Source organism: Prinia subflava, chromosome 9 (assembly GCF_021018805.1).
Source record: "Prinia subflava isolate CZ2003 ecotype Zambia chromosome 9, Cam_Psub_1.2, whole genome shotgun sequence".
In the NCBI taxonomy this organism is placed as follows: Eukaryota; Metazoa; Chordata; class Aves; order Passeriformes; family Cisticolidae; genus Prinia; species Prinia subflava.
In genome coordinates, this window is record NC_086255.1 from 9,887,308 (window position 1) to 9,915,274 (window position 27,967).

Genomic DNA, 27,967 nt, shown 5'->3' on the forward strand with positions numbered 1-27,967 from the left:
CATCACATGCCAGACTTAGCCAATTTAGCAGAAGCAGACACGGCCAACATTTGGGCACAGAGTGGGATGGCCAGTACTGCCACGTTTGCAAACATCACTGGCACTGTACACACATTTAGGATGTCTGGAAACCCCTCGGGGATGGGAACAGCACTGCCACAACACCAGCATGCAGCGACAACCCACAGAGTGACACTGTGACACTCAACAAAGGAGGGGGCTTTGTCTTTATTCCTGCCCACCATGCCAAGCACAGTGCCAGTATTCCTTAATTTAGAGCTTTGCAGCTTGAAAATGAAACCAACCAGAAACAAAAGGGAAACAGGCACGTTCATTCTCCCTGTCTCTGTGATGACAGAATGAATGGCAAAAAAAGTTTAAATCCATTCAGGATTTCTAATCTAACCCAGGTAAGGTTGTTCAGGATTATTTAAAAGGATAGCCATTTGTCCAACACATCTCTTTAACAGAAGGTCACCTTAAAATAAGAGTAAAAAGAACCCAAGAGCTTAATAAAAAGGATCTATTTTCTCTAATTTGGCATCACATTTCTTCCGGAGCTCTGAGAAGATTATCCTCTATCCCCCATCTGGAGAATCCCACAGAGAATTCTACAATTAGGGAACTGAATGAAGGATGTGCTCCAAGGGAAACCCTGTCATAATTAAATGCTTCTCCAAAAAAAGGAAGGAGGAGCGCCTAACAGGTGTTAGAACCTCATTGAAAATCATGAATAAACTGTGGATGTCTGCAAAAAACAAGGTAAATGAGTCTTAGCTGACCATGCCTGAGAGCAGAGGAAAACCAGAATGTTACTATATACCTGTGCAAGCCACCTTGCTCAGCAGGACATGGGACACCCTAAAGGCAAGGCACACTATAGTCAAACACTTCATGCTCAGAAAACCCCTGAATTCCCTCCCAAAAGCAGTGGATGCCTTCATTCTGCTTCATTCTACTTCCCAGGAATCAGAAACATGAACATAATATCTAGTCCAGAAAATCTCACATATCAAACCCACACTCCCTTCCTCCCCCCTGCCCCCCGAGTCTAAACCAGCAAAATCCATTTGTCCAGGCAACTTGAACCCAAATGAACTCATCAAGACTGAGCTGAGGCCCTTTAGAATCACTGCCCATGTGTAGTTTGAAACATGCTTATTGTTCTTTTTTACTCTGTGTTCCTGCAGGAGACTGTGCACTCTTCTTGGCTATGACATTAGCAGTTATAAGGCCAAAGATATGCAATGGCTTGAATTCCGATATTATATCGAGCCAATTACCAAGGCCAGCACTGAGAGAACAAAGTTTGGCCCACTGCTGTGAACAAAATTAAAACAGCGGGTTCTCCTTACTCCTCTCACACAGGAGACTCTTTATTACCTATCTGCCTTCTGATGAACAAGACAACTGAGAGGTCACAGGCTTTTCACCAAGTCAGGAAATATTTGCTGTGACTTTTAACCACGTCTGTGCAAGCAAAAAAAAGCAACCCCTCCAACACCTTCCCACTGAAGCTGAATGCAAACAAAAGAATCTCAGCAGCACTGAATGAATCCTACAGGAAAGCTTCTTCTTTTACCTGCCTATGTCTTCCTTAGTCACTAGGGACATCTGGAGAAGTTTTAATTTTTTTATTTCACCCAAATTTAGGAAAAAAGTCCAGCACTGTTCCCCACTATCACCATTCACTAACTCATATTTTCTGTGACAGTTTCCTTTCACTTAGACCACACATAAAGGGAAAAAACCCTCTATCTTCTGTTCATTATTAATTTCATTTTCTATGAAAATTTTTCATCTCCTCATCTGAAGATTAGTTTTTACCTCTCGTCTTTGGGCTGCATGTGTTACTAAGATTTATTTGGAGTTAAACAAGGGCAATGCTGTCAGTGAAGTTGAAAGAAGTGGAGGAACCTCTACCGATACAACTCAGAAAAAGAAGTGTCTTAAATAGGTACAAAAACAAATGTAACTGGATCTCTTTAAGTGAGCTGGTCTTATCATCAACTGAGAACTCAGGGACTATCAGCAGACTGAAATCAAGGCCTCTCCCTTGTGCACCATCACCAGCTTTTTGATGGGTACAGGATGAGCACCACAGCTGAACACTCCCACCAGAACTTGGGGGACACTCTGGTTGTACAACAGCAGGTGACCAGAGCTCTCGGTATGACACTGCTGTGCTGCTGCTGACAGCCACAGCCTGTGTCACCCGGCGGAACAAGGGCACTGCTGCTGAGCACGGACCACAAACCAGGGGAATTCACATCCCTGCTCTCAGGTGGGCAGGGGAAGAAGAACCTGCAAAGCTGAAACCACAGCCAGGTGGGTATGGACACATTCAGAGGGGAAAACAAGAGACCAAGCACACGTACTGGCACTGCTCAAAACGTCATCTGAAATTTAAAAGTAGCTCAAGCACAAACTGTCTGCAGGGTCCTTGATTAAAAGTCAGGTTTCTATAGCAGTCGGTTCTTTAATAGTCAATTTAAAACACCCAAACTGATAACCACTCCTAAAAACTGAAGAAATGTTACGAAGGAGGAGGATCCTGCTCTCTACATTTTGAAAACAGCTTGGAAAAAGATCAAGAATGAGTTTCAGAAGCTTAAGATAAAGAAACCAAGCAAACAACAACAAAAATAGCAGAGCAGCCTGACAAGATTTTGGCAACAAAAAGTTGAAAGAGGACAAACTCAAGTTATCCCAATTTACCCCAGACACCTGAAACTGCATACAGAATAGGAAAAAAGAGGAAGCAGTTATTGTCAGTCATTCCAATTTAAGGTCAAATGCAACAACCTTTTTGTGCCAGTGATACTGCCTGCAACCTTGCTATCCAATGTAGTAACAAGGTGTTGCTGAAACATTAAGCACTGAAGTCTCCTAGTAAATGAAAACCTGCAAGTAATTTGCCACTTTACTCCATTTTCTTTGTTTAAATAAAATCTCTTCTACCATGGCAGAGGCAGCCACACTTTGCCCAAGCACAGGTAAGGCAACATGACTAACTGCATCAGAAAGGAACAAGCTCTAAAGAGCACTGAATACATTTGTCATTGGGGTTTTTACTGTAATTAAAATCACAAAGCTGCCATATGACATTAAACACAGCTGACCTTTCTGGTTTACACATTTATTATAGATAAATGGGCAAATACATGCATTTGCAGAACATCTGCATTTGGTTTGGGTTCTCAGTGAGGTAACTATTTTGTACTGAGGAAAACACAGCCCTCAAGAGCCCTTGTCCTATGCAATACACAGATGGCCCAACGATCCTGTCATCTCTCTTGAACCTGATCATTTTCCTGCTTGTATTTGGCATCAGCTCCTAGCTTCAGAGGAGTCCAGGACTCCATCTGCATCACAACAGATATACTGTTGTCTCAGGAGGTGCTGCTGGCCATAAGGGGCCTCTTCCAGTACATCCTGAATGCCTACACAGACCCAGTGCTTCTCCAAATTCACTCACCCCACTCAGCTTTATCAAGAGTTTAACAACGAAATAAATATCCCACCAGCATGTGAAAATTAGGGTACAGTTACCTGAATCATGTTTAGCAAAACAAGAACATTCATCTGCAGACCAGGCCAATTGCTTTCTGTCCTACTTCACTGAGGTTCAGCTACTTCTCCTGCTTATGCATCATCACAACATATACAAGCTCATTCTTCTTCATTTTACAGACCCTTCCCACCTTCTGGCTCTGCTGACACCCATTCACTGGGCCACTAAACTCCCCTGCAGGAAATGCCTTCTTCCATTCCCCAAGCCAAGAATAACCAACCCTTCTGAAGCCAGTGAACTACAGTACTGGTCTCTTTTATGCAACTTCCTCCTCAGAAACGACAAAATCATGGAAAAGAAGGGTGATCAAGCTTTTTCACATTTTAAATTCACCTGTGTCCACAAAACAGAACTTACTGGCTGAAGACCCCCCAGTGTTTTGCCAGGGTTCCAAGTGGATCAACACCAAAGCAGCCTAGGCAGCCAGTGCAGGAGCCAGCCTGGGAAGCCCACAGAGAACCTTCCCAGCAGTAGCACGTGAGGCTTCCAGCCCAAGGGCAAGTCAACTGAGGGCTACACAAGAATTAACTCCTCCTGCCCAGATAGAGATGCTCAACAGCTCTTTCTAAGGGAGTTGTGAACCCACCTCACCTCTGGGAGGCCCAGAAGTCTGGCCCTCAGAGAGCTGCAGGGGCACCTTGGGAACACAGCAACTTATGGTACTCAACACTGCCATGAGCTCCTACAGAGAGGAGGAGCAAGATGCAGCTGAACAGAAGATGGCACAGCCGGAGCAGGAATCCTTCTGCTGCTGTCCTTATGCCCTTTGCAAGTAGCAGCCTCAAGTCTAACAAGAGCATCACCTCAGCCTTGCATATCAGCAAATCTAACAAAACGTTTCCTTCCAAGCAATACCAGAGACAAAAATTATCTTAAACCATTTCTACCTCATGAGCCCCTACACCGTCTGGCCTCGAGGTCCAGAGTGAATTTTTCTCCACGAGGAGCTGAGATGAGGGGATGGAACAGACTGTTTCACCTTCTCACTGACGTCAATAGAGATGCACCAGATTAACCTGGCCCCAAACTCTGGCTAGTTTTTCTGTCGCTCTTAGACAGACACGGTATCAGATTCCTCCTAAGACTCTGATCAAAGTTGTTTTCCCAGGATCAAGCCAGACCCTTTCCAAAGTTCACATTCTCCGTCTCCAACAGAGAAGGGAACGCAGCCGTACTGGCATCTGTTCATGTTTGTTCATCTTTGGAAAAGGAGAAATGGCCCCACAGTCTGTTTTCAGCTCAAAGAGCGGAAGAGAGCTCTTCCACGTGGTTCACAACTGTAGAAAGTCACCTACCCCTGGGTTTCTACATAGTATTGGGAAAGTTTCCTGCAAGATTCAGTCAAAACAACTTTTAAAAGTATACTGCATACTTCCTTTCAAGAAGTAAATATATTTAAAGTCACCTACCGTATTTACACACCCTCTCTCAATTTGCTACCTGCTCCCCCATAACCATTATTTTCTGTTTGCAACATTTCCAAATTAATAATACTTTTTATGCAGGGGGGCAACACCAACACACTGAAATTATAAATAATTTTCCCACGGTCACATAAGAAACCTGTGGCAGAGTAGGGTATTTAATTTGGGTTCCCTGAACCCCAGGATAAGGTAGCTGCTCTCAAGCATCCCAGACACAGCTAACATGAACACTCATGCCATCTGACTCTTGGGTCAAATAACCCCCCAAAAACCAGGTAACCATTGTGAAGTGTAAGTGAGAAAGTGAGAAAAAAGCCCACGACCAACAACAACCCAAACCTAAACCAGCCTTGATGTCTTGCCCACTCTCTACCAAGTGGGCTAATCTGACTCTCAAACACCACTGTACAAAGTGCCAGAGAACAATCTAAAATGGGAGACAACAACAAAAGCAGGGTTAATTTACTGATAAAACTCAACCAACAGACATATCAGACACAACCCTCAGCCGGGGAACCAACATTGTTCTGTTGGTGCATGTTCTGCTTTTTCAGCACATGGGAGAAAAAAGCAGGAAGACAGCTCCTCCTTGCTGAGCACGAGTTTATCCCAGTTCCAGAGCTGAGCTCCCCCAAACCAGACTAACATCTTAATAAGCAGCACAAGGTGGCACTCTGCAGGCAAAGGTTTTCCAAGCCAGAGCAGGAATGTTGTTTGCATTCAGTGCTGCAGTCTGGGGCCAGCAAAGAAGCCCCCAGCTGGATTTCCTCCCTGCTGTGCAGTCTAAGAACAAGTGTGCTGGTGTGGGCTTTTTCCTGCACCACCTGAGACCCTACATGTTCACCCTAGCCCCAAATGCTAGGGGAAAACTGTCCTCATGCAGGGCCCTGCACAGCCAAGAGGAACTAGGTTTGCTGAACAAGCAGCTATTCAATATTTTGTTTTCTCTTCATTGTTCAACGCGTGGCCTCAAGCCAAGCCCTGCTCTGAATACAGAACTGGTGCTTTCCTTACAGGCTTTTCGACAGGCTCACCGAGAGCAGTGGCTGGGCAGCTCACAAGCACATTTATTGTCATGCATCCTCACTTTCCAAACTGAAAGCTAGGAAACAGATCAACCAGAATTGCATCTTCATGTCTCTCCGAGCACTTCCATGAAGACCCCCAAAGGACCTGGTTTTCTGGGCCACTCTGCATGTTCTGAGCACAGGTCCTGCTGGTGTCCCTCTGGCTGTGCACCACTGCCACTTCCACAGCCCAGATCCCAGCGTATTTTGGAAAAGATCAGTGTGAGGAACAGTGTGGGGACTCCCATAATAAGCTTGAAAGGGGCTTGCTGACTGGACACCGGGCAGCTGACAGCAGCCAAGAGTGGAGCAAGTTCTCCAAAGTGGTATTCATAGTTCCATCTGTCTGCCTTCTAACTTCTGCCACAAATGAGCAAAAGTCCTACAGAAACCACTTCCTTCTCTTCCCAGCCCACAATGAACCACGTCAAAAGGGGCTGGTACACAAACATCAGAGACAAAGGCTGATATATGTTCACTTGGGGAAGTACCTTAGCCATTTCAGTAGAGAAACCGTAGTCCATCCCCCTTGTTCTTGCAGCAGACATCTTCTATAGCAATTTAGAACTTGGACAATTCAGGTAGATTCTCACATGTCAGGAAAAAGAATATTTTTGCCTTCACCAAGGCAAGATTCCTGTCTGTGATCCATGATGCAAGGGAGTTTGAGCTTCTTGTAAACAGATTATTGCCTTCTTTTTAACACATTGACAAAACTGTGTATCTCATGATCTGCTCAAGAAAAATGTCACCATGGCACTTCCAAGCTCTCCCATGAACAAGGAAGAGCATGACAAAGAATGAGGACAGCAAAATACAAACACTCCTCTATGTGGTCCCTTGTCCTGCTGACTTCCAGCAGGATATGTGAGTCCCACTACATGGTCAGGGACTTGGCCCCTTCCAAGGCCACATCAGAACCAGAACCCAGTTGCTGGTACCTGCATTGCAGTGGTTCACAGAAAAGGAATAAAGACACAGGAGGCAATTTTCAAATCTTCCTAGAAAACTTAGGAGCTGAAGTGTCACTTTCTTTCAAACAGTTACAAGCTCCAAAACATCTATACTGCTCCCAGAAAACAGGATTAGAAAAGTGTGTGCATTACCCCAACGTACAGATGGTGGGAACCATACAATGTGCAGATGGTAGGACCCATGTAGGTCATCTGACGTGCCCAGATCGTGCAGCCTTTCGGCAGCAGACTCAGGAAATGATCCAAGGGCCCAGCATGCCAGGCCCCTGCCCTATACCATGCTTCTTCCCACACATAACATTACCCTTTTGAGGAAGATGGTCAGTTCCAGAAATAGCCTGGGCAGTGTCCTCTGCAGTGCAGCAGGCTGTTTGGGGAACACGTACTTCTCTGCAAACACGCATCTTCTGCCCTCAAGAAACTGCCTTCAGATGCACTGAGGAAAATGAGGCTTTTTGAGTAAACACCACCTGACTGAACTGCACTTTGTTTGAAAAGAAACTGATGGCATTTGTATGGCTGTGGGCCAGGCCAGACTTCCTTCACTTCTATTTAAGCTTGTTAGTTATCTCTCATGTTACAACTACACTGCTGCAATACTGTGCCTGGACATGAAGGCAGGGGAAATATAGTTTAAAATGGGAAAATACATTAACACTGTTAGCTACATGTTGTACTAGGGAAACTGAGGCACAAAGACTCCACAGGCTATAAGAAAACCGGGACGAAAACCCAGATGTCCTTATGTCTGGGACTGGATTCTGTCAACAGGGACACACTCATCCAGCATTTTGGAAATCCATGGAAAAGAAAGGCTGAGAAAAAGAGAAGAGTTTCGATTTCTTCTGTTCTTACAGCTCTAGCTCACAAGCAGCACTAACTAACATGAAGGCTGCAAGGTGGCTACCTCCCACAGCTCCCAGATGGCCAGGCTGCTTGTGAAGCAGTTCATGAACTGCTGCACTTTGCAGCCTCACTGTTAAAGGCAAACCAAACTATGTTACCTTACCATGCCTGTATGCTGCTTTAGTGCTGCCCAGGCACCTGGGCAATGACCACTGGAGCAGCAGTCCCAGCAATCCCAATGTCATCTGTCCTTTCCCACAACTTCTCCCTTCTTCATGGTGTAACAGATGGTAGGAGATAAATGAGAAGCTTTCAGAAAATAATCGACTACTTTATGGAGAGGAACTTTAATCAAAACCGAGGCAAAAGAATTGCTCTCAGTCCACACGCCTGCTTGTCACAGACCAAGCAGCAAAGCATAAACAAGTAATTAGGATAATATTGGAAATCATTTAAAGCTACTTCAAACTGGATTCATAAAGCAACAGAACTGAAGTGAAATCACTTTCATATCAGAGAATGAAAGGACTGAAAGTACAGTAGGGAACACAGAAAAGAGAGATGGGAATATATCCAGCAAGATGGAAAAAGCAGGCCTGTTCTCTCGGAGCTGATCAACAAGGCAGTGTCTCATAGAGAAGAGATCCAGGCAAAGGCCAGCCAAGTGCACAGCCCCAGAGACCCACAGCCTCTGATCAAGAGAGCCCAAAATAAGTCAACAAAAACAAATCCTATCTTTGTTGGTTCAAAGAAGGTAGGGAGTAAGAGCCAACACTCTCAGGAGGAGAACAGACAGCAGCCAGTCTTTGAATCTGGGCAGAAGTTTGTCAAGAGGGATCAGGAGATGATGAACAGCAGGAACTCCAACAAGCAAGACAATTAACTCAGCAGCAGGACATTGACCAGTCTGTTTGGGTCAGAAATAGAAATGGTTTTGTAAGCTCAATCAGGAGCAAGAAAGGAAAAAGTCAGTCTTACCTACAAACAGGGGAGCAGATGGAAACAACACCACAGGTGACAACCAATTCACTGCCGAGCACAGCACCAGGTCAGGTTAAACAAAAGCATGAAGGATAAATCCCTGCATGTGTCGTGGATGAAGCATTACACAGAGAAGATATAAAAAGGGTACAAATGTGCTGAGATGGGGAAAAAAACCAAAACAACTGACAGAGAAGGAATATGACTTAAACCAGAGAATTCCTTGTACACTGAATACAATGGAAAGAGAAAACAAGAGAATTGCAGGAACAGTTGACCAGGTTTGGCCCAAATGTGCTCCCCACCATCCCAGGACACCAAATTTCTCTGGGGGCTGGGTCTAACAAGCTTCAGATTTCAAAAGACTCTGAGGACATAAGAACCAAACCGTGGAGTGTCCTGCCATCACACGAGCACTGTGATCAGTGACGCAAACCAGCTCACGGCAGCTGCAGCACCGCTCTGACACCAACAGCACCAGCCCTGACTGACTCCCCCTGCTGCAGAACAGCACACTCCTGTACAGGATTCCCCAAATCTGGGAGGACAAAGGCATCATGAGCCTTCAGCCACACACAGTGACACTTCACAGCAGACAGATGCTGCAGCAGAGAATTACAGCTCGGTTGCAGATAACATCAACAACTGGGCCTACTTCTAGTTTACACAAAGGCCTCTTTGCACAACTTAGATAGTCTAAAGAGAACACAAATTACATTTTACAGCTACTGAAAGTACAAAGTATAAATTGAGCCTAGAATTGTGGGTTTCTGCATAGACTCTCTGCCGCCCAGATATCCCTATACACGGTTATATTGTTAATACACAAAGGAAAACAGGAACTGCAGCTCTGCAGGATCTTCTTCCTTGGAGGGTTATAAAATAAACAAGGTGATAAAGAGGAAAAGCAGTGGGTTCCCTTATGGAAATGGCTACATCAGGTCTTGCACTTTTGGAGGCCTCATTCCTCGCCAGGAAGTGGAGTTTATGCCTTTCATGCCATTTGCTGGGTTCACCCCACTTTCTGTGTTTTCCCTGGTAACCTGCCAGTTGTATGCAAAGCCATGCACCACTGAGAAGACACTATATACAAACCCTCACCTACATGGGGTACCTTTTCATTTTCCAAATCGTGGCAGGATCTCACAATCTAGCGCTGGCAGGTTCAGAAACTCTGGCATCACTGGGAGTTGCTTATCTACACTTGCAGATTGCACTGGGGCAAATTACACCGAATGGGCAGAGGGGATGTGCCGAGGCTGAACAGAGTTCTGTGAGTACAGTCCTACCTGCCAGCCTCCTCTGAGCACCTGTATGCCAGTACAAACCCACAAAGACAGCAGGATTCCAATATGGGCTGATTTGCCTCTTGTGCATGGATCACCAATCCAGTTTCCCAGCCCAACACTTAACACTATCACTATGCTTTCTCAAGCAGAAGTCATGCACATACCTCATAATATTCAATACTGCTGGCCAGTCTCCCTCAACATCTCTAAGAGAAAAGCAATCCTTAACACCTCAGCTTTGTTCAGCTTCCCTTTCTTGAAAAATTGACCAGCATATTCAGGTATATTCTCTACTGGGAGGCAACATCTCCCCGTACTTCCAGATGAAGTTTCAACAGGAAGATGAAGATTCCAGATACTATCACACTGCTTGTACTTTATCAAAATGAAGCATAACTCAAACCATGGCACAGCAGATCTCACACATACTTTGTTTTACACGTGTGGATTTGTACTCTATGAAGCAAAACCAGGTCCTGAGCCATGAATAGAGCTTCACTACAAGGCACTACCAGGCTTGAGGCAGAAAGCAGCCTCCATCTCCCCCATATTACACAAGGGCCAGATTCTAACCCACCTACACACAGCGAGTCAAAACTCAACTCCCACTAGCTGTGGAGTGAGGTGTGATCCAGTGCAAGAGGATTAAAAAAACCCCGAAACACTCACAAGCAAATAAACAAAGTATTATCCAGAAACAAGTAACAACCCATAGAGCCTAGGAAGCAGGAAAGATGTGCACAGAAAGTCTCAGAGATCAGGTCTCTGGGACAGGAAGACAGGGCTAGGGGCTTTGTGCAGAAAAAGAGATCAACAAGAGCTGACACAGCAATTTGCTCTTTCAGAAATTCCTTACACAAGACAGGCAAACCACTCAGCCACCTGCACATCCTCCCTCCCAATAAAAGCGTAATTACAGCACTGTCCTAACTCCAGAGTCCCTAGGAAGGACTGAAAATTGCCAGGTACTCAGTCAGCAGCACGATGTGGAGGGCGGAGGGTGAAAATCTCTTTTGACAGAAAAGATCTAATATATTAAAACTGTGCAATGTTCACCAACCCCCTACTCCTCCCCTGCACAGTGAGGTACACAGCACTGCTGCTGTGGTAAATCAGCTTTCTTGTGCACCAGACACCCAAGGCTGACTTGCAGATTCACCTGCAGCCACATCCTCTGAGGTTCTGTGTTTGTGAACTTGGGCCACATGAAGCCATCACCTAAGGCACAAGGAGTACCTAATGCACACCTACACACCCACCCCTCAGTCCCTGCTCTGCGACACTGTCAGCAAACCAAGCTTACAGCCAAGAATACCTGAGGGTCTCAGCAGCACAGTCCCCATACTGACCCTCCAGAGAGAGTTTGAAAGGATATGAGAGTGAAGGCCTACAGAGAAGATTCAGCACAGAACCAAGTGATGGGATTTTCATACGGGTAGACGAGAGTGCAGTGACAGAGAAAATGAGGAGCTGAAGCAGTAGAACAGCCAGAAAGGCAAAGAAGCCCAGACACCCAGATTTCCAAGATAACATGTCCAAAATCCTTTACCATGCCCACCAGAGCTGCTGACTCCAAGCTCTGCAAGCAACCTGCTACCAGAATGCAGGTGTCTGAAAGGCCCTTGGGAAGCAGCCCCAGACACAAGGGGGGATAATGGGAAGAGATGAAAATGAAAGGAAAAAGAAACTGGACAGAGATCAAATCCTTCCCCATGGAACTGAGCAATAGATTCTTTGAGAGCCCTTAACAACATGGGTCTCTTGGGAGAGCTGAGGGCTCCCAGTGCTGCTGCTATTTCCTCAGGATTAGCCCAAAAAACAACAGGCTTTCTGCATGTCTGAGAGCCTAAATAAAAACAAAACATGAATGACAATCTAATATTGCAATGCAATTTCAGATTTCATTATAAATCTTAACTTCATTAAATTGACAGTATTATTGGGGGAAAAATAATTTAGCAACCCTACTGTTTATTTTATTTCCTGCTGACACAATGATTTAAATTGATTAAAAAGTCTTCTTAATTATTTTCCAAAATGTATAAATACCAAGCCAGGCTAATCCTAACTAACTAAATGAACCTTTCAAATAATTGGGTCTATTAGAACTGCACATGTAGGGTCCATGAGAGCAGTTTCCAGTGACATTGAGTGCAAGTTAATGTACCCACAGAACTGGACTCCCAACAAAGACTACTTCACCTCTCTAGCAACTTTTCAGAACTCAGGTTCTGCCTGAGAAACATCTTCTGAAGAAAGCAACATTAAATAAGTGATACTACATGCTGTAACAAACCTCTGTTCATTTTTCATCGCATTCCAAAATCCAGAAGATAGTTTTCTTAAGAGCAAATTCGAGGAGGCAATATTCAATTCAAATGTAACACGTTGGCTAAATTGGGTTTTTAATTTATTTGGGTTTTTGCTTTTATCTATGTGTTAAGTAGGAATTGTAAAAAAAAAAAAAAAAAAGCTTCCCTTGCCTATTATAAATACCAGGTAAAAATGACTGTGATTCTCCACATATTTTCTGCAGGTGGATAATCTTCCATACTGAAATATCCCCAACTAAAGCAAAACTGTATTTTTAAACACATCCATGTTTTAACTCACATTCACTAGGTCCCCCAAATACCTACACAAAACACTGCACGTTCATGTAGATACTGATTGCAGAGGGAAGCCCTCTGCAGCAATCTCCATGTTGTTGGTTGCACAACAGAGACAAGCAAAGGAAAAGAGGACCTGAGCACAACATCCTTCTTTAAAATTGCATCACATGAATTAGAGATCATGAAGCAATGTTTTCCCCTCTTATCCGCACACCCCTATTTGGGGTAGAAAAGAATTATTTTGCTGAGACTGTGAGACCACCATAGCTCTGTAAGAATAAGATTTGCTCCACCATTGCCATCCAGAACTGAGCTGTCTGCTCCTCAGAACTTTCCGGGTGTTTGTGCAATGACAGCACAGAGCTAGTTGGGAGGAAATAGCTGTCATGTCTGGGCTGCAAATGCTGCAGGGAAATACTTGGTTTTAAACCATGAATCAAACAAGCAACTAGGCTTCATAAATACCCTGCACCACAAAACCATGGATTACTTGGTTCAATAACGACCGTCAACAATGTACACCTGCCAATTTGTAAAAGTGTGTAAATTGAAAAAAAAAAAAAAAGGAGGAAAACATCATTGTTTTCCCAAGGTTGCTTGAGAGACATTTTTACAGGATGCTGTTAAATTACAAGATCTGCATGAGATATAAAAGCATAATTTCTCTACACTAATGAAACATTTTGAGACAAAAGCAAACGATGAAAATCTCTCGTCCACACATGAAATATAAGTTTTGTTCCTCATCAAGGACTTGATATTTAATTCAAAGTCCATTCCAGCTTCACCAGACAGAACTTACTGAATTGCCCCTTTGATTTTAACAGGAAGAGATGATACAGAGCCTTCCTTAAACAAGGCTGATGCTATACTCAGCATCACACAAAAGACACTGCAGTGAATTTGGAGGCACCCTAAACTTCACAGTTGTCACTTCCCGGCACTTCAGCCATCTGGAAGGCCTGCCATCTCCTACAGCAAGTGCAAGCTGCTACGACTTGTGCTAAAAGAAACTTCCATTTCCAACTGTGCACGTAAGGTCTGAGTTCCCCAAAAAACCCACTCTGGTCTGTGTCTGGAGCAGACCTGACACTGGTCACTCCCTGAGGCTGAAACAACCACGGGAGGCAATGCTCTGTGTAACAATGCTCTCACTCTCAAGATTCAATTTGGCCTCAGTATTCATTGTATAAAGAAGGTTTAAGTAAGACTAGAAAGTACCTTTTCTGCTTCTCTGTTGCCTTTCCCCCCACATGAACATATTCAGCCTGTCAGGCTCAAGGGCCCAGCGGGCTGGTGTCAGCACCAGAGCTGCCCCAGGAGAGCTGTGCCTGGGGCTCCGTGCTGGCAGGGCCTGTGAGCACCCTGGCCCCAGGGACTGGGAGTGCTCTGCATCCCTCTCCAGCCTGCAGGCTGCTGGATTCAGTGCTAAGGAGTTCCTGAGGGGGATGTGCTTCCAGCCCTCCTCTGGAGAAGGGCAGGTTGCCATGACAAAGGCCTTTGAGACAAAGAGGTGTGGGATGGAAAAATAGTATGTGGGAAACCTAGAGGGAAAAATACCAACCTCAATTCAGCATTTGCCATCATTTTCCAACACAAAGTCACAGGACTGGAGACTTTGGTTCACGATAAACAGTAAAGAGCTACAACTGCCCTCATATTAGGAGAGGCTGGATGAAGTAGGGAAGTAAATACAAACATTCAGCATACAAAGAGCTCAAGATATGCTGATCCTGATGAAGAAAACTTCCCCACAGCAAGGTGTCCTAACATAGCTTCAAACAACCTTTATTATCAAATGCTGCCGAAGCAGAATCACTGCAAGCAAAGGCACCTTTCCCTTAGGCCTTTACAGGTCCTTCCCAATGGCCTTAAGAAAGCCTTAATCACCTGAGCCACCTGCCACCATTTTATGGATTGCACAGGCCTTGCTGCAGCAAAAGCAAGCTTGCAAATGCCTTTTCAAAGGCATACTTTATGCTTCTAAAGTTTGAATGTCTCAACAAGGTCTGAACAAATCTACAGAAGGTAGCAAACAAAAATAAAAAGAAAATGAATGAGAGGGAAGAGGCAGATGCAAGCACAGCACCTGGCAATAGGTTTAATCCTGTTGTCTCCTCTAGATCTAAGACGCCAAGAAACATGGCATTGTATAATAAGAAAAGTGTCAAAAAATGGAGTTCTACAATTACCAAGCTATCAAAAGCTGGGAAATCCCACTGCCCTGAAAGGCAGACTGAAAGACAGCTTTGTTTTCCTGAACTGAATTTTTAACATGTTGTACATTACAGTCAGTCAGTCATCTCCCTCTCTCCCATTTGTTGTAGGGGATCCATTTCAAAACATTTCCTTGCTTCGAATCATGCCTGTCATTACAATCCCAAAGCACCCAGGCTGCACATGCACTATCCCTTAAAAGCAGTGATTTCTGGGTTGGAAAGACATCAGCTGTATATAATGGGAATAGCTATTCCTACCTCCTCCCTTAACCTTATGAACAGCTCTCCCTATTCCCCTTCCCTCTGCAGCATCTGAGGCTTGGCATGGTGTCAGCTGGCAGTGCCACTTCAGATCCAGCTCCCTCGTGTCCCCTCCTCTCCCAGTGCCACGGATCCAGAATGGACGTGCACCCCAGCTCTGAATCCCTCTAGCTGTTCAGACTCTTCCCATTTTCCCAAGAGAGCAAGCTCCTCTCCACTGCCTCCAGCTTTTTTCTGCAGCTGTGACCCCCCGGCAGCCCTGTCCCCGTACCTGGTGGCAATGCTGGCGATGCTGCCGCTGCCGCTGTACTTCCGCGCCCGGCTCAGCCTCCGCGTGGGCTTCGGCTCTTGCAGTCCAGGGCTTGGAACTGAGGGGAACGTTGAGGCATAGCCGTGTTCACATTCTGCAAGGGAATCAACAGGCAAGGCATTAGAAACAAAACAAACCAACAAAACAACAACAATAACAACAAAGAAAAAAAGGAGGAAAAAAAAAAAAAGAAAAAAGTCAGCAGGCAGGCCTCACCACTAACCCACTGGCCTAGCTGGGGAGGCTCTTAACCACAACAGCTCAGGGAAATGACTGAGGATATATTCACAGGGAAGTGGACTGGGAGTTGGAGAAAAGGGAGAAAGGGAAATATAAAGTCTTTGCCAACCCTGGAGGAAAGACACCACCACTCAAACACTGAAAATATTAAAAAAAAATACCACGACAGTCCAGAGAGTGCCTCATGTCTCTCCTCTGCTCAACCTATCTGAACCAGGCAAACGAGATGTATTTCACTGTGCCACTGACGTCTCTGCTGAGCCAGAGCCACCCACCACCATCCCTCCTGCCCAGTGGAAAACTTTCACATCAATCCCCCCTTTTCCTCCCAGAAACCACATCCACGTCAATCTCCCCCACTCTGCAAAAACCCACCGCCTCCGGGAGGGCTCATCAGCCCTATCCTTCACTCAACCCCTCACCGTCGGGGATTTACCACCATTCCGCCCGCAAACACCCGCTCTGATCCCTCTCCGGGGTCACTCTCGCCCTCGGTGGGCTCTGACCCCAGACCCGCTCCCCTCACGGAGGGCACCCATCCTCCCCCCATTACCTCTCTCCCTTCGCTCCAGATACTCGGCCGCCTCCAGCAGCCGCTGGATGTTGATCATCTGGACCTGCTCCATGGCCGGGGGACTCCGCAGCCCCGGGCCGCCCTCCGCCCCCACGCTCCCGGCTTCCCCGCTGGACACGGGGCCGGCTGCGGTGGGGAGGCGCCGGGGATCGCCGTCTCTGCCCAGTGCCCGAGCCTCGTCACACCGTCCCGGGGGCGGCTCTCCTGGGAGGGCGAGGGGCGGCGAGGGAACACGCGAGGAAATGCCCGAGCACGGAGCCGCTCCGGGATGCTCCCGCCGGGAAGCGGCGAGCGCTTATTCCTGCCCCGGCCCCGTCCCCAGCGCTGCCCCCGCGGCCGGCCCGGATCGAGCCCCGCGCCGGGCCCTGCCAGGATCGCAGCCCCGCGGCGGGACCGGCCCCTCCGGCCGCCGCCCCGCCCGCCGCCTCGCAGCACTTTGTTTACCTCTGCCCGGCGCTCCCGGGCGGGCGGGGCGGGCCGCAGCGGGGCGGGCTGGGAAATGCAGTTCCCGGGAGCGCCCAGCGCCGCCGGAGCGTGCCGGAGCTGCGGCACACGCACCGCCCTGCCGGCTGTGTGTCCCCACGCCTGAGGCCGTGCCTCCGTGCCCAGCCACACCCCGAGGCGGTGGCGGTGGTCAGCAAACAGAAACACAGAGTGGGTCACGCTGGGAGGGACCACGGTGGGTCAACCTCCCTGCTCAAGCAGGGTCACTCCTGAGCACAGTGTACAGGATTGCATCCAGATGGCTCTGGAATATCTCCAGTGAGAGAGACTCCACACCGCTCTGGGCAATCTGCGCCAGTGCTCAGCTACTTGCACAATTCCTCATATTCAGCTGGGACTTCTGTGTATCAGTTTGTGCCCGTTGCCACTAGTCCCATTGCTGGGCACCACCGAAAAGAACCCGGCCCAACCTCTGACACCTCCCTTCAAACAGACAGACATTGACAAATCCCCTCTCAGTCATCTCTTCTTGAGGCTGAACAGGCCCAGCTCCCTCAGCCTTTCCCCGGATCAACTCTGTCCCCCTCCACAGCACCTACTCCAGGAGCTCCGTGTCTCTCTGGAACCGAGAGGCCCAGCCCGGGCACAGCACTGCAGGTGACGGCTCCATGCCCACCCACACGGGACTGACAGGGCTGGGCAAGGACAAAGCCACCGTGTGGAAACTCCACATCTCACCTGTGGAGATGTAACTAAAAAAAGGGTGCCAGGAATTCCCACCTGGAGTGACTGATACATTGTTTTTCACGGGAGGCTGAGGAGCAAGACCCATTTTTCAATGTGCACAGATGATTTAAGAGCATAGACAAGAGATACCGTAGACAGCAAACTCACTGTATTTGAAGTGGCACATTAACAAGGCAGAACAGTGACCATCTCAACATTTTAATAAATGCTGTCACACACCTTTCAGTACGATCACTCTTTTCAGAATTTTAATAATGTATTTACATCCTGATTTTCATGCAAGTACAAACCCTTGGATCACTTTTACCACCCTGAATTTTACCAACTTCAGCATTAGCTGGGATGGAGCTTAACAACCTGATAACATAGAATTGTATGATACCAGTCTCCAAAATATTTGACTTACTCAAAAAGGATGCACTCAGAGAACATTCAAGATCAGAATCTGAACATTCACAGTAAATATCTGAATCTTCAACTGATTCTGACTTAGAAACCCTCCAAAGACTGTTTTGTAGTTCTGACTGGGGTTATTTTCTGAACCTTTAGGCCGTGACTGGTTACATTTGCAAACATTCCTCCATCACAATGGGAGACAGAAAAGTACCTTGAAAAAACTCCAAAAAAAAAATCAGAGATTCTCAATCAATGGCTTATGTCTGGTAGCAAGGGCTTTAGGCAGAGCACAAAGTATCAGGAGACTCGGGATGGAGTTGCAAGAGTTGGCAGCACTCAACTAGAGAAGGCCTGAAAAAAGTGGGTTCAGGGTAGCTAACTTTTCTCTACACACCATTTGCTGATTCACTATTTCTGAGGTTTCCTCAGAAAACTGCAGGCTTGCAACTGATGGAGGTAAAAATAATACCACGATTCAGTTCTTACACAGACCTTTTCATCTCCGAATCTCTGGGGGTTGATTTGTTTTGTTTCTCTTAAGGTGGGGCAGCTGAAAAACAAAGGAAGCTGGGACACCTCCAGGGACACCCCTCCCTCATTCTGGGAAAGCCAGTCCCAGCCCTTGCTCAGACAGGACAGTCTCCACTCATACACCTACACCCAGCCAGATCATAACACGTGTAAAGACTGGCTTTTGTCTGGGGGAGAGCTCAGGGAATGAAGTATTCTCTCTCCCCACCTCATATTTCTACACTGCAAACTGCCCATAGAGGAGACTGTTAAATGCACATGGAAAATTCCAAATTTGAACAGTCTCAAGGACTACTCTTAAGATCTTGGATTAGGGAGAAGGACACAGGTGCACAGACATCTCCACAACAGTGAGGTTAACTCAGGAGCATTTCTGGGCTCTAACTGTGCTTCCTTTAACCTACTTCCAAAACCAGTGAGCCATTTGCCTCTCAGGATTAGCAATACCAAACATTGAAAAACTCAAATCCCACAACTTCAACCCCCCAAATTCATGATGAAGCCCCAAAATCACCACAGAACAGGCTCTTGTGAGCATCCACTGTCACTAGCTGTTCTGATGGCACATTGGGAGATAATGTGGTGCCATTGTAGAGATTAAATAGGGAAAGCCATGGCTGGAAAATGAGGGAGTAGGTGAGGAGCATATCAGTGTCAGCCTCATGAAGGTAAAGTTCAAGATACAAAACAAAAGAGGATCAAGGAGAGGGACCTTGATGCACATGGTGAATTAAATCAGCCCTGGAATGAAGTAACAGCACGATCAGTTCTGTGTGAAATGATGTAGGATAAACTCCTGCATTTCCACTTCAGCTCAGCTTCCAAGTCTTTGTTTCTGAAGTAAACAATGTACAATTAGAAAAAAAAAATCAGTGCAAAACAAAGACAAATTTGGAAATAAACTGTGGGACATTTCCCCAAAGAAGGAGCCCTAGGGAAGAAGAAAGTCAACTAAGGAGCCACAGCAGATCTGTAAAATCTTGCAGTTGCCATCCCAAGTGCTCGTGTGGGCAGGTCAGCCTGCAAAATGCCAGCGTGACAGAAACAAAGTGGGTGAAAAGTAAATAGCACGAAGAGGCACAATGCCATTCAACTGCTGGCCAAAAAGCCCCCAAAGTCAGACTTTAAATGTGGCTGAGCAACCCACAGGCAACACTGGGGAGGGGCTAAGGGAAGAGTATTTTAGGGGAGAATGAGATCATTTAATTTAGTGGCTCCGAATGATCTGTAAGTACAGTTTTCTGATTATAAGTGCTTGCTGCTTGGCATCCCTTCTGGCAGCTGTGATTCACTTTCATTGTGTGTTCTGCTGCTTCGCCCTTTAGAAAGGGGCTTTTTACATTTTATTAAATGGCACTTCGGCAACCCTCCATTTCCAGCCTTAATAATGGATTTGTTAATCTCCCTGATAGCCTTTCCCTCCTCCTTAGCAATAATTTAAATATCCAAGAAGAAATCTGCAGTGCAGAAATCAATTAATATTTACATTTGAAATGCTGCTGTACTATTTTCATCAAGTACAACAGATGTGATCTGTTTTTTATCAACATCACCATCACTTGCACTAAACTAGCAACTTCCATCAGGGCATTTTTCTAAGAGCTTTCCAAAAGTAATGTTTTAAGCTTCTCAAACCCGAAATTACTTTAGCTATTTTCTTTCCACTCTACAGGAAGGGAAACTGAGGTATAAGCAGCATAATTGCTCTCATGAAGACACACCCTAAGTCAGAGGTGGAACAGGAACACGTCTCACAAATCAAAACGCCCAGCTCTCTGCTTTGAACACAAACCTTAGAAAGAACACAATGCTTTGCAACGTGGAAATTATTTTCAATAAGGGCAATCCCTTTGGCTAAGCTGCCTTGTTTTTCATTCTGTATTTGGCCTTTGCTAAAATCCTCCCATCCCCAGCCATTTGCATTTTCTGGGAGGAACATCAAGATGGCAACAATCATAAGCCATCCTGATGTTCCTCCCAGAAAATGAAGAGGTCATAAGCACTTCCTTTGCCCATCTTCACACAAACCCTCCAAACTCTTAATATTGTTTTCGAATCCTTGAAATCTAACACTTGTGCAATCAAAGCATGAACAGAGATCCCTGGTAGGACCCATTCTCTGGCACTCTCAAAACAGTGCAAAGATTCAGTGATTCCCCAAATTTCTGGGAACAGCAGATCCATACTATTTCTGTTTCTCTAGCGAGGGGAACAACATCTGAACAACAATCAGCACACTCTGTAACAAACAGGTCTCTGTACTTGTAGTCATGACTGTGACAGCTCAGTATTGCTGGACTTGCAGCACCAGCCTGGAGAACAACCCAAGTCCCACCTACTCAACTCCCTTCCAAGGCTTGCAATACCTTCACTAAGGGACCTACAAGTGCCTGCAGGACATGGCCTCATTTCTCATCCAGGAGCTTCATTCTTTCGCAAGGCATCAGATTATCCATTTCAGCACTCCCACTGGTATCTGCTGGACAGCCATTCACTGGGGACAGATGTTTCTCAGAACCAAACCTCTGGGATACCCAAGAGTTTGAACAGGAATAAAGTGCACACTGGTTCAGAGACCAAGCTCTGCCAAACACGAAGGTAAAAGCCACAGATCTACTGGCTCTTTGGGCCACTTGTTCCTTCTCTCCAGGAGATGTGCTCTGTTTTCAGACCTGTGCTGTGCCCAAATTTATACTGAGTCAGTGACTTACTCTGTGACGTGATTAAGTCACTTAACTGATCCAGCTGCAAAATTTAGAGGAATTCCCATAAGAAAAAATATACAGAGTCCTTCAGCTGAATAACAAGAAGGTAGGGTTCTTCAGGCAGTGGCAGAAGATGCTTCTCTGCCAGCCCTCAGGATGCTCTGCTGACAAGGGATGCGATCAGTTCTCAGTGGTGCTTCTGGCACACTTCCATGGTTCTCTGCCCTATCATTTCTACTGCTGTGGCTTCCTTCTGAATTCTATGCTGAGGTCCAAACAGCATGAGTCAAAATACCCCAACCTGGAAGTGGCTAATGCATGAATCACTGTGGCCAGGTCATGAACCAGGAGGAATGAAAGGGGTTTACTGTGAGTTGGATTAAAAATATATAAATAAAGGAGTCCCACGCTGCGTTATATATCACATCACCATAACATGATCACATCACCATTGACACTGACCTTGAGCCACATGTTCAGCTGTCATTCATACAATGAGGGCTCTGCACACAGAACTAAGGCAGTCTCAGCTTCTTCTGCCCTCTGCTAATTACAGGTTTTTTCTTTGGTTTGTCAGAAAAAGACCCTAAACAGCACATAAACAATGGAAGGAGCCACATGATGAAGATACTGTTAACTCACCCCCAAGGCTCAGTTGTCCTCTCCCTCAGAGAGAATTATTCAGGAGCAAAGGACAAATCTAAGATCACCTATTTGTTATTCCTGGTCAGAAAGTCAATAAACATAGCCAGCACTTGAAGAAGATCTAGCTGTCTCCTGTGAGGGGCCAAGATCCACTGTGCCATTCATGCACACCTCTATTAGACTTGTGAACTTGTCACCCCTGTTACAGAGACTTGATTGCCTTCATGCTTTTGGAAGAGGATATGGCAACACGGGTCTGTATCTGTAGTGAGATCAGAATGTATTACACACCATGCCTATTACAGATAAGTCATCGTATCCGAAGGATTCATCACGTGTTTGTGCAACTCCTACTGACAAAAACATGAGTCCACACACACAAAGGGGATGCCTGACACATTCTAATCCTCAGCCGAGTTTACTCCAGGCCCCTTTAAAAACATCTTCCAAATTCCAGCATTTCAGCTGCTACAGATTTTCAGCCGTGCTTATTCATGAAGTGGCATTTGCAGAGGTTACAAATATATCAACAGAGCTGCCCTCAGCACAACTTTCGTGTCTGAAAACAGCCACTGTAACATTCTTCATGTGATGTTTCTATTCCTTGGATACTAAGCTTGAATTTCTAGAAACAGGTCATTTAGAAACCCGTACATGTCAGTTAGCAAGGTGTGTTGGAATGGGGTTTTGTGGTCTCACCATGAGAACTGCAGCAAGAAGGCAGGCAGCACTGTTATTCACTCCCAGAGGCTCAACTGGAAAAATAATTCAGTTATATTTCAGTAGCTAAAATACTCCAGCCTACCCAAGGAGTCTGGTAAGAGGATTCTAACCTTTCCTGTCACTGTACAGTAACACAGGTAATTTTTATTCTAATATTTTAAAACATAATTGAATACTATAAGGATGGTGCTGAGAGGCACTCCTGAACAGTGTCCTGCCACAGCCCTGACAGTACATCCCACCCTGCTCCACGGCTCTGCCCTGTGGCTCTGTTTCCACACCACCCAGCCAACCCATGGCCCCTCTGCTATTGTTCACAACCACAACGATAGGATATTGGGTGTATAGATGTAAATCATAATCATCTCCATACTTCTCCCTGAGCTTCAGGCAGGTAGGAAACTCCTGCCTTATCTGAAACTCCTGCCCTTGAAATGGAAGACTCTGCTGTCTGCCTTGCACCACTGACCTGCAGACAAGGGTAGGTGTGTTTTGGAGGCTAAAAACACCCTTGTAACTGCTCCTCTATCACCAGAAGGTGTGACAAGCATATCTGGGATACCCAAGCATTTGGATCCACAGGAGAAGAGGTTGTGTCCACCTCTCAGGGGGCCTCTCTACCAAACAGCATCTGCTCCTGCTGAGGAGGGTGTTTTGAGAAGGTGAATAACCTGGCACCAAAGGCTCAGAAGAATGAATTAGGACACTGAGTGTGGTTTATCAGAAGCTGTAAAACCACAAGGAAAACCACTTGAGCTCTCAGAGCCTTAACAGCCCTTCCTTAAATTCCTTCCTTTGGCTACTGAAGCCCTTCAGCTTCCATACCCCCGTGATGCTGATCCCAACCAGCATCCTGGTGCTTTACCCAGCTCTGTCCCTGTCACCCATCATGGCCAGGAAGAGACAAACATCTACCTGTCACCTCTATTTTTTTAAGACTGTTTCCTTGGGGCAGGGCACTGTCACTCCCCTGCATGTACAGCACCTGGCACAACAGGGCTGTGACTCAGCCACCTTCCTGATGGGAGTAACACCAAAATAACTCATTACAGCCCTGCGTAACACCGTGGTCAAATGACCCAGGCATGCTGCAGGAAGCAGGCAAGCACCAAGTCTGACAGCAATTCAGTCTAGCAGTCTCCATCACCAAACTTTTTTTGGGCTGGCCTCCCCTGTTTTTGCTAATTGTGAGTTCAGAGACTGTAATGAGGAGTGACCAGCCATTAGCAATGTCTCTGCCAGGCTGCCAGCACTGAGTACTGAGGAATCACCCCTGCCCTGGGAGACGAAAGGGCACAGCACTCTCTTGCTGCAAGAACCTGAGCTCTGCATGCAAATCCCTCCCCAGAAAGGAGATGTATATACATTAGGATATAACCCTCCCGCTTCTGCAGCTGTTCCTTAGTTTAGATAGGGCTAGTAATGCTCAGAGATTGTTTTCCAATCCCAGCAGCATTTTTCTTTGTTTGGGAGCAACACGTACAAGCTGCCTGGTTTATGACAGTCACGTTCTGAACAGCACGTTCACCAGCTGAACCTTTGGTTAAATGGGACTTTTCACCCTAAAATGTCCTGATTGCTCATTAAAATATTGTAAGGTTTTGCAGAATTGCCTAATAAAAGTGATGATTTTCAACATTATGACCTCAACAATTACTAGTGAAACCTTCAGTGAAAACAAGTGCTCGGAAATGGAGTTGTTTAGATGCAAACACCTCTTTTAAAAATCTAGCAATAAAAATCCTGTATCCTGCTGTCCTACTCATTTTCCAGTTCCAAACAAGGAACTGTATAAAATGATGCATTTTTAAATGGAGCGTATAAAAGATCAGATACCATCCATCTCAACGGCAAGGAAAATTCTATCTCCCTCCACCCCGAAAAAAAGCCACGATTTTGACAGTTCCCCTTCACAACAAGAGCGCTCGTTGAGAAAAAAACAAACCTAAGCCAGCGGTCTCACACTCAATTTCCAAACCAGAGGTGCTGCTGTTTTCACATGCAAACCCAATTCTTGCCGGTGTCTCCTGTCATTTTCCTGCTCGCAGCTGCTGCTCGCGGTGCAGCTCAGCTCCTCAGACGCTTGGCTTTGCAGATTCATTACGAAACAACAATTAGCACACGAGAAAAAAAAAAATCCCACCCCAATATTATCTCAACTTTCAAAAACAGAAAAGCAGCCTGGATGTGCTCTGGGCGAGCAAAGAACAAGGGCTGCAGCTTTGGCGGCAGAGCGGCTCCTCCGCAGTGGGATCCCTTTCCCTGCCCGCCTGCGTGCTCGCAGCTTTTCCCGCAGAACAAGGGCGCCCTATAGGGTCACCTGCACGGGACCTACAGCTGCCATAGGGGACAGCGGCGAGCAGAGGGCCGTGGGGCGAGGGAGACGCGTGCTGAGGGACTCGCTCATTCCTTTGTAAAGTTAAACGGAAAACAAAACGCAGCACATGCTCCGCGGAGGAAAAAAAAGCGGGGGGAAAAAAACCCCAAACATGAAACCGAGGAGGGCAGAGAAATTTTTAAAAAAATAAAAATAAAAAAATAAAAGTAGAAAATAAAAATAATAAAAAATAAAGGCTAAAACAAAGAGTAACAGAGAAACCCGAGGGCAAAGCGCCGGTGGCGGAGCGGAGCCCGGGGCTCCCGGCGAGGTTTGCAGTGACACCCCCGGGCCCGCAGGTCCCCGGAGCCCCCGGGCCGAGCCCCCCCGGCCGAGCCCCCCCCGGCCCGCTCGGCAACGCGTGACGTCACACGGGGGACCCCGGCGCCGCGCATTGGCGGAGCGGGCGGCGCGGCCCCGCCCCCGGCAGGCGGCGGCCAATGAGCGCGGCGCGCTGGCTCCATGTGCGAACCATGTGTCCGCCCGCGAGGGCGGGGCGCCCGGGCGCTGCGCCGCTGGAGCGCGCTCCGCCGCTGCGCGGGGTCCGCGGCCGCGCTCCGCCGCGGGCCACGGCCACCCCTTTGTTCCCAGAGCGCTTCTTCCTCGCCGTGCCGCCGTCCCTCGCAGCTCGCGTGCCCGCTCGGGAGACCGCTCCGCGGGGGAAAGCCGCGGGCTGCGCGCACCCTCCGCGCCCGCGGAGCAGGAGGCTAGCGGCGCGGCTGGCCACCGCCCCGCACCGGACGCTCGCCCTGCCCTGCACTGCTCTGCTCTGCCCTGCCCTCTCCTCCCCGCCGGCTACCTGGCGAGCGCTGCCACTTGCCTACGTGACTCTGCCCATGCCCCGGCGGGGGGAGCGGGGACGTGTCATCGCCTCCTCCCCCGCCGCTCCGGCTCCGCCACCGGCTCTGGCTCCGCGCGGGGCCCGCCGCCCCCCCCGGCCCCTCTCGGTGCCCCTCCGAGCCCGCTCTCCCCGAGAACCGGCGATGCGCCCCCATCCCCGGCGCCGTCCCGCTCCATCCCAAACTTTCCCCCTGGGCCCGGTCTCCCCAGCGGCGGCGGGGGTCGCACGCACGCCTCTGCCGCGGGGGCTGCAGGCCGGCCCCGGCGCCCTTTGTCACTGCGGCGCCCGCCCCTGCAGCCAGCCGAAAGTTTGGGTTATTTTTCTTACTCCCCTTGACCGCGCCGCGGTCACGCACACGCGCGTCCACGGCCGCCAGCCCGCACTTACTTTTATTCTCCTTCTCGATCCGCTCCAGATAGCTGGCGGCCTCCAGGAGCACCTGCACGTTGTAGAGGAAGGTGTCCATGCCCGCCGCGGGGCTCGTGTTGCAGATGTCCCCGAGGGGGCACCGGGCCCCGCCGGCCACCCCTGCGCTCCGCGGCTCCCTCCGCGGCCGGCCGCGCTTCCCCATGCCCCGCCGCCTCCCCGTGCGGCGCTGCGTCCGTCCGTCCGTCCGTCCGTGCGTGTGCCGGCGAGCCCCGCGGCCGCCGCGGTCCCAGCGCTGCCGCCGCCCGCCCCGCCGCTGTGTCGCCCCACGGGCCGCCGCCGTCCCGCCCCCCCCGCGCCCCGGCGGGGCGGCCCGGCCCGGCCGCGCCTGCGGAGTGCGAGCGCCGGCGGCTGCGCTGCGCCCGGCGCGGGGGGGCGGCCGGCGGGGCAGGGCCGGGCTTGTCCCGGGGCGGGCGGACCGGCGGGTCGCCGCTCGGCAGCCCCGGGAGGTGTTACAGCTCCGCAGCGGGGAACGACTCCTTGGAAAGGGGCGCCGGCTGCTGCGCCGGCCGTGGTGGCACCGCGCCCCCGGGGATGGTGGCACGGGCGGTGCCAGTGAAGTGGCGGGGGCCGGCTGCACCCGCTCCCAGGACACAGAGGCACAGCCAGGCCTGCCCTGTCCCTTGTCACCCCGTGTCACCTCCCGCCAGTGCCCGAGGGTCTGTCCCGGATCTGGGACAGGCAGGCTGGGGAGCCCATGCTGCCGCCCAGCCCTGGGGGCCAAGGGGCCAGCACTGCAGGCACAGCCCCCAACTCCAAAGGGGCTCCTCGGCATGAAGCACCAGCAGTTTAATGTCAAATTACTCCTCCTCTATTAAGCAGTGTCCCTCAGAAAGCTCTCTCTGGGTTTAGACTCTAAAAGCAATTAATAAATTAATTTTTTCCAAAGTAAATCGCAGGCAGAGAACAGGCAAGAGGCACCGGCGCTCCCTCTCCCCCTTCATATCCATCCCTGCAGACCTGGGGTCAGGGCCGGGCACACCACAGCTTGGTTTTCCCTTGTTTTGCAGTCAGGGAGGTGAGGAAGAGCAGCTGCGCCCGGAGGAGAGAGCGCAGGACGTGACCCAGACTGAGGAGAAGGGCAAGGATTTGCATTTCTAGGAGTCATTTGGAATCTCGGGTCCTTGAATTTTGAGGGGCTAGGCGGGGTGCACTCCACTAGCACCAGCCTGGCAGCAAGTGACCTCCAACACCCTCCTGGCTCCCGTTCCATCTGTGACAGCAACACCTGAAACTCGGTGCTGCGTTTGCAGCCCGAGCCCCGCTCCTGCCCGGCCGGTCGGGTTGGTCCGGTTCCGCTGAGGAGCCCTGTGGGAGCGGCTGGGGAGAAGCATCGCCCCTGAGATGTGCTGGGGCGTGGGGACCTGCTCACCCCGGCTGCCATGGGGCTCCGTGGGTCTCGCCGGCCTCCCAGGGACAGGAACGGGCTGGGGAGCAGAGGAGAGAGGTCGTGGTGGCGTTTAGAAGTGCTGCATTAGTAAGTGTTAATTGGTACCTGGAGCCCGCGGCATCACGGGGACCTGAATCAGCTGCGAGGGGACGGTGCCCCGGACTGCAGCGCATGCAATGAAAAAACCCCTGCGGCTCCCAACTGCGGGGGGCCGGCAGGCTATTTTTGGGAAGCATGGCTGCAGGATTTAATCGGTCACATGCCCTTCCCACGGCACATGCCGGGGCTGGGCCAGCTCCCTGTGCAGGGCGGCTCAGCACAGCCTCTCCCGTGGCCCTGCGGCACCTCCTCCGTGCCGGCAGCACCACAGA

General features: G+C 48.7%; 1 protein-coding gene across 2 annotated transcripts in view; it reads right to left on the minus strand.

Annotated features, from left to right (window-relative positions):
• MXI1 (MAX interactor 1, dimerization protein) overlaps window positions 1-26,996 on the minus strand; it is a 56,024-nt gene extending 29,028 nt beyond the window's left edge. Inside the window, exons 1-2 of one of the 2 annotated variants that reach the window (XM_063405335.1) lie at window positions 26,168-26,996; window positions 15,519-15,651 (exon numbers count right to left, since the gene is read on the minus strand). In XM_063405335.1, coding sequence (XP_063261405.1) covers window positions 15,519-15,651; window positions 26,168-26,981 — 947 coding nt within the window. In that variant the 5' untranslated portion in view covers window positions 26,982-26,996. Of the gene's footprint in view, window positions 1-15,518; window positions 15,652-16,350; window positions 16,808-26,167 lie in introns of those variants that run through there. The other variant, XM_063405336.1, reaches the window with a different exon arrangement.
• Between the last annotated feature and the right edge of the window lie 971 nt (window positions 26,997-27,967).